This window comes from Stenella coeruleoalba (genome assembly GCF_951394435.1).
Source record: "Stenella coeruleoalba genome assembly, chromosome: 20".
Taxonomy (NCBI): Eukaryota; Metazoa; Chordata; class Mammalia; order Artiodactyla; family Delphinidae; genus Stenella; species Stenella coeruleoalba.
Genome location: NC_137166.1, coordinates 13,234,351 through 13,241,295, shown reverse-complemented (window position 1 = coordinate 13,241,295; position 6,945 = coordinate 13,234,351). Strand labels below are relative to the sequence as shown.

The 6,945-nt window shown below is 59.3% G+C and overlaps 1 protein-coding gene across 1 annotated transcript; it reads left to right on the top strand.

Moving 5' to 3' along the window:
- Positions 1-314: 314 nt before the first annotated feature.
- On the top strand, positions 315-1,673 carry EXOSC6 (exosome component 6). Its single transcript, XM_079907578.1, has one exon. The coding sequence runs from the start codon at positions 419-421 to the stop codon at positions 1,235-1,237; it is 819 nt and encodes a 272-aa protein (XP_079763704.1). The 5' UTR covers positions 315-418; the 3' UTR covers positions 1,238-1,673.
- The last annotated feature ends 5,272 nt before the right edge of the window (positions 1,674-6,945 follow it).

Sequence of the window (6,945 nt, the reverse complement as noted above, 5' to 3'; positions counted from 1 at the left end):
TACAGGAGTGACTAAGACAGAAGGTCACTGCCCTCTTGGGCAAGGCAGTGGGGAACATGGATAAAACAGTCACACACATAAGTGCAAAATTAAAATAATTACAGCTTCACAAGTGAAAGGAAGAAGCCCTACGTCCTGAGCGCAAAGGCTAGAGGTCAGCCGAGCCGGCCTAGGTGCCACTTCTGCAGGCCTGCCCGGTACATCCGTCCATCCATCCACCGAGCTCTGGGCGTCCTTGCGGCGGCCCCAGGACTCTGCAGCGCTCGCCGTTCTCCCTCCGGGGCGGCAGGGGGCGGTGCGGGGCGGCCTGCCGCTATCCCGACAGCCCTCGCGCGAGCGCGCGGCTTTGAGCGGGCGGAAGAGCCGGCGCGCGAGGCCGGGCCGACGGGTGAAGGGGACTCGTGCGCCAGATGCCGCCATGCCCGGGGACAACCGCCGCATCCGCGGGCCCGAGGAGTCGCAGCCGCCGCAGTTGTACGCGACCGACGAGGACGAGGTGCCGGCCGCTCGCGACCCGACGCGGCTCCGGCCTGTGTACGCGCGCGCCGGGCTGTTGAGCCAGGCCAAGGGCTCGGCCTACCTGGAGGCGGGAGGCACCAAGGTGCTGTGCGCAGTGTCCGGCCCACGCCAGGTAGAGGGCGGTGAGCGCGGTGGCGGCCCGGCCGGAGCGGGCGGCGAGACCCCGGCCGCGCTGCGGGGCCGCCTGCTCTGCGACTTCCGCCGCGCGCCCTTCTCGGGCCGCCGGCGCCGCGCTCCCCCGGGTGGCAGCGAGGAGCGTGAGCTGGCGCTGGCGCTGCAGGAGGCGCTCGAGCCGGCCGTGCGCCTGGGCCGCTACCCGCGCGCGCAGCTCGAGGTGTCGGCGCTGCTGCTCGAGGACGGCGGCTCGGCTCTGGCCGCCGCGCTCACGGCTGCCGCGATCGCCCTGGCCGACGCGGGCATCGAGATGTACGACCTGGTGGTGGGCTGCGGCTTAAGCCGCGCGCCGGGGCCGGAGCCCACCTGGCTGCTGGACCCCACGCTGCTAGAGGAGGAACGCGCCGCCGCCGGCCTCACCGTGGCGCTTATGCCGGTGCTCAACCAGGTGGCCGGCCTGCTGGGCAGCGGGGAGGGCGGCCCGACCGAGAGCTGGGCGGAGGCCGTGCGCCTGGGTCTCGAGGGCTGCCAGCGCCTCTACCCCGTTTTGCAGCAGTGCTTAGTACGGGCCGCCCGCCGGAGGGGCGCCGCCACGCCGCCCTGAAGCAGAACCCTGAGCAAGGACGGACGCCGAGGACAGCTGCCGCTGTCCCCGAAAGGACCTGCGCCGTCGGCTTGCAGACTGCGTGCGCCAAGCTGAGAACTCGGAGCACGGGAGAGGATCTAGGGAGGCGAGCTCAGAACTGATGCACTGGACAGCTGTATTGGGATGATATTTTAAAATACTGTTCCGTTAAAGGAACTTTTCGAATTGAGTTGGCTCCCAGCCACGACTCAGGTGAAGAAACCTGCGAATGCAGCTTGACCCCCCCCCCCCCCAAGTTGGAAAGGACTTCAGCTGGACTTACCTGGAAAGTGGAACCTGGAGCTAGTGTCTCGTAAGGGATGGACCGTATGCAGGCCAGCCAGTGACCCCCTCCTATATTATTGGGCTGCTTTTGAGAGAATGGACCAGGGGCCTGTGCTTTCCCACTTAATATCTGAGCTAAAACAAAAACTCCTTTATATCTGAAAAATTCTGTTGTTCTTGATACAGGATTTAAGAGAGCAAGGCTCTTCCGAGCTGGGTAGTGTGTTCTCGGACTCCTGGTGTCCAGGGCTTGGGACAGCATTATATGTGTCCTGGGTCCCTCATCTAGTCTTGGCTCCTGGGAGAGGGCACTTGAATTGCCAGGAGTGAGAGTTTCTGGATGTTGGAGATGGAGTCTGGCCATTTTGTAGGGCAGAGCTGGCCTGTCTGACCACAAGGGTAAGATCTTCCCTTTGTGGCTCCTGAGCCCTGCAGGTTTGTGCTCAGGTCTGGTTTGGAGAAAAGCAGGGCAGCTTGGTGCCCTTTCTGCCCTGGCTTGGTGTGAGCTTCTGAGCTTGTGTGTCTCGGGCCTGCTCAGCTTCTCTAGGAAGGGTTGGCCTGGGACAGCCAAAGGGCCAGAATAAGGCTTGGAGACCACACCGAGAACCCCTGATCAAGAGGAAAAAAATATAAATTTTATTTCCCCCCAGTGGCATAATACATATTTCCAAAGCAGATCTGAAATACATGGTATCACATCAGCAAGAAACAAGACAGAAATGACACAAAAAGGATACCCCTATTGACACCCAGACAGGACTGGGGGCTTTGAGAGGGAGAAGAGCCGCTGCAACAGTCCCTGCAGTGAGAGAGGGCTGATGGTGCTCCCAGGTGGGCCCCGTCCAGCTGCCCCTTTGATGAGTGGGCCTCAGCTTTCTAAGAATGGTGAGCTGGTGCTGGGCAGTTGCAGCCTCTTCCCTTCCCTGCCAGTCCCCAGACTGTCATCTGGAAACATGACCAAAGCTAAAGCCAGCACTTGGGGGGAGGCTTCCTGGATGGTCTGGCTGAGCCGTGCCTCCATTTCTGTTGCCCTTGCTCCAGAATGGGTTGCATGGGTGCCACTGAGAGGCCTTTGGAAAATCAGTCAAGGCAAGGAAAGGAACCACTAGGGAAGGTGCCTGGAGCTGATGAGCCTGGAGGGGTTACAACCTTCTACTGGCTGTCTTCCTGGTCTGCTGCATGATTCTTCACCTGTAGGAGAAGCAGAAGCAGGACTCTAGTCCCAAGGGCTGAGAGGTGTGGAATGGCTGGGAAAGGGAGGGCCATCTGCTAACAACTCCCAGTCTCTCACCCCCACCTCCCTTTCTTGGCAGCTTTGACATCTCAGTGCTACTGTAGATTCTTCCTGAGACTTGGGAACGGACCCAGGACCACCAGACAGAAGAAGGCATTTTCTGCACCTACCCCAGTCTTTTCCTAGATGTGATACAGTCTTGGGCAGCAGTAAGTGTCCCCTGGAGCCCACAGGCCAGAGCTAGGCAAGTGGAGGAGAGGAAGCTCCTCACTACTAACCCCCCAGCAGCCCCAGCCTTGCTGAGGTGGCCCTAGCAACAGTAGGGGCTTGGCCCATCTCAGGGACCACCAATAGGAGAGGAGGAAATGGTAGGGCAGGGAACATTTGGGCCCTTTGAAGCTGCACAAAAGGCTGTTATCAGATCCAGGTTTGGATATTCTCAGTCCAGGAAGGTCAGTGTGCTCCAGCTTTCCTGGGGAGTATGGTACAATGCAAGACAGCCCAAAGACTCTGGGGTAGCAGGTGGGCAGGGGCAGGCTTACCAGATGGTTTTTGGGCAAGGGATCTGGGGCTATGGGGCACATCTGTGATATTCCCTGTGCAATGCTCAAAGCCCCCTCCCCACCCACCTTCCAGGAGGAGATGGTATTTCAGCCCAGAACTGGCTCAGCTGCCCAGCTGTAGCCCCTGGTCCATTTGAGCCGACCAAGCCCAAATCAGGAGGGGAGAAAAAACAGGGCAGGGCCCCATCTTCTCCTGGGCATTGGCTGTGATGGAAGTCAGACGCCTCCCTGCAACCACCATTGTGGTCTCCCACGCAAACCCAAGTCCCTCCTTTGCTCACAGAGAGACCACAAGGAGGGTGAGAATGGGGGGAAGCGCCAGGCCACTCACTGCCTTCTCCAGGTCTGTGTTCTGGAAGCTGTCCGCCTCTGGATGGGCCCTCTGGCCCCTGGGCTCCTGCTGGGGATCAGTGGTTCTGCATGAGGAGCCTTTACTTCCAGAGCCCCTGTTCTGTTCACAGTCCTCTGTCCCTGCACAGGGAGAGTCACTGGTCAGTGGATAGATTTGAAGGCCCCAGCTAACCCCAAAGATGCCACTTGATGCCCAGCACTGATCTAGGGAATCTAGGGCTCGAGAGGACAAGATGGGGATGGGCTGGGACACTGCTCTGGCTCCAGACAGCTGCTGAGTGGGTGGGGGTCATAGAACAATCTAGAAGCCAAAAAGGTCCTCAAGCCACAGAGATACCCAGAGGGAGTAGGGGGAAGTGAACTCCAGGGAGGGTGAGGAGGAGCCCTGCACCCAGGGAAAGCTGGAGGCAGGACCCCCTGGTACCTTCAGGAGTGGGAAAACCTGGAGCCTGCTAAGGGTGTGGCCTGGGCCCACGCCTGGGGGGACCTGACCTGAAAGCTGGTCCCTCTGCTGGTCCATGCGCTCCACACTGTCCAACAGGTGGTCCACCTGGGCTTTGATCTGGCTCAGCTCTCCCCTGATGGAGTGCAGCTCCTCAGTCTGGACTGCTGGGAGAGGGGTCAGAGTTGGTATCAATCAGGTTCAGGAGGCAGAGGGCAGTGCTGCGAGGACTCCTGAACCCACCCTCACTGCTAAGGGCCTCCCAGTTCTCCCCTAGCCCTGCAGCTGAGGGCTGTGCTCCCTCACTCACGCTTTATCTTGGGGGTCAGCTGACTGTTCCTGGGAGCCTTGTGGGGACTGAAGTTGCTCTTGACCCCCATGCCCATATGGGTCCTCCGGATCTTGATAGGGACACGGTTGATTAGTGGAGGGATCCTCTGGTATTCATACACCCTATGGACAGGATGGAGAGGGAGTCAGGCCAACTAGCCCCACCTGCTTGCCCAGAGGACTGAGGGGGCAGGACCCACCTACCTGTAGGGGACATCTTCCCTGTACAGCTTGTAATCCAGGTCATAGTTGCTGTTGAAATAGAGATAAATGAGGAAAGGGTCATTGTCCAGGGCCAGAATCCTTGCCTCGACTCCAGTTTAATTTGGAGAAACTGATGTATGCAGCTTTTTCTTAGAATCCCAGGATTCTTCACCATAAGAGCCCCTAGGGACTTGACCAAGGTCACTTTGGGAGACCACAGCAAACCAGCTTCCCCATAGCTGGCCTCTGTTAGGGGCACGTTCCGGGTGCCTCCAGGTGGCAGGAGGGGGCGATTGCCCACAGGCTTCTGGCCAGCCAGGTCTGGGCTGTCCAAAGGCTCCTCTGCCTGACCCAGGCACTGCTGATCTTATTCTGGTTCTTAGTCTGGCAAAGGATGAAAGGGAAGAATTAAGTCAGGGCTCAAAGCCACGGAGAGAGCCTTTAATCCTTGCGTGGGAATCGCCAGGATGCAGGGCTCAGCGCTGGCAGGGCCAGACAGTGGGGGTTAAGGGCCGTGCCCAGGCCACCTTCCCTTCGCTCCAGGCCCTGGGAGAGAGGCTGAGTCTGGAAGGTCCCAGGCTGTCACTGCCTGGCCTCACGCCTGCTCTCATGCACCATGCACCTCCAGGGAACTGGTGCCTAGGAGGGAAGGGAAGATGGGTGCAGAGGGACAGCTGGGTCTGGCTTGGGCAGGAATATCCTGTGGGGATACAGCTGCAGGCAGTTCGGGTGCAGCCTGAGGCTTCAGTTAAGGCAAGTGAGGAGTTGAGGGGGAGGAGAGGGGCTGCAAGCTGGGGGCAGTAAAGTTTCTGAAATAACTTTCTGGGACTGTGCGCCCACACCACCCGCTCAGGCCCAGCTGATGAGGGGCAAGGCCTATGGAAGCCACCGGAGCGGAATAGGGAACATTAGGGGCCCCTTCCCCTTCATGCCGTGAGGTCCCCAAGCCTGTGGATGAGATTTCCGGCCACCCCCGTCCCCGCTTTCTGGCCTCAGGAAGTCTGGTGGGCGGCCCAGGAGCCGCTCGGATGTTGATTCCAGTGGTGGGAGGCCCATCCTTGGAGAAAGGAAAGCGAGCCAGTGGAGTGCGGGAGGGCAGGTACCCATCCCTTCGGCGCTCTGGGGTTGGGGTCGGGGTCCGGGGCATGGTGCAGGAAACAGGCAGCCCCCTGAGGGTTGGCAACGACCAAGCTGGGACAGCTGGGGGCCAGGACAGAGCTCAAGGTTACGAGTCTCAGCTGAGCATGACCACTCCGGGAAAATTCTCGCTTGTCTGGCCCGCCTTGGGTTGGCCATGGGGGCCCCCTCTCCCTGACTGGGTTGAAACCTCAGCAGAGATCAGACAGCTGGAGGGGAGGGGAGGGAGATGGGGAGAGACCAGTAGCCGACCTCCTGAGCTACCTCGATGAACCCTATTCTACAACAGCATTGGTGATTCAGTGGTAGAATTCTTGCCTGCCACGTGGGAGGCCAGGGTTCAATTCCCAGCCAATGCAAGAAGCACACTTTTCTTTAAACACCTCTTCCTCACTTTTTTTCCTAAAATGACTTCTTAGAGTACCTAAAAATTAATGGTAAAGGAATGGTAATTCACTGACTGCTGAGCACAGACTCGGGAGCTACCGGAGTTGAGACAAAGGCAGGATGAGTTTGCGGGTTAGAGGTTAGGCGGTATTCGCTGCTCCAGCTTGCTGTAGGTAGAGGGTCCCTCCCGGTCTGGGGTCATCCCTGCTCTGCCCCTGCCCCCAGTCATCAGCCAGGGCTGAGGCCTGTGCCCTGGGTGTGTGACCTTGATTCTCTCTTCCTAAGGGGCAGTGGCCTGGTCACACAGGGTCTGCAGTCACATCTGTCCCCTGGTCTGGGCTAATGATTACAGTGCAAGGGGACTTCCCACAGTAAGAGAAATAAAATGCACCATCAGTATGACTCTGTGGGCAGAGGTCAAGCCACCTCCCTCAGTGTCGTCAGGGGCCAAGTGGGGGGAGGTGGGGGGGGAGGGGACCTGGGGCAATCCTTCCACCACAAACCTTTCCCTCCAGGTTGACAAATGCCATTTTGAGACCCAAGACACAAGGCCTGGACTTGACCAGTTCTCATAGAGAAGTCATCCAACAACTCAGGGGCCACCAGAACCCCATCCCGAACCACCCCTCTTTGGGTGACTATCCAAAGGGGCCAAAGCCACAGCAACAGCCTGCTGCTGCTCCAGACATGCTGCCCTAGTCCCCAGAGAAGGGTTTCATTCTCCCCACTGGAGTCCCCTAGGGACACATGGGTC

What these genes read in the sequence shown, in the direction of transcription:
- EXOSC6 (XM_079907578.1), top strand. Translation starts at nt 419, where the DNA reads ATGCCCGGGGACAACCGCCGCATCCGCGGGCCCGAGGAGTCGCAGCCG.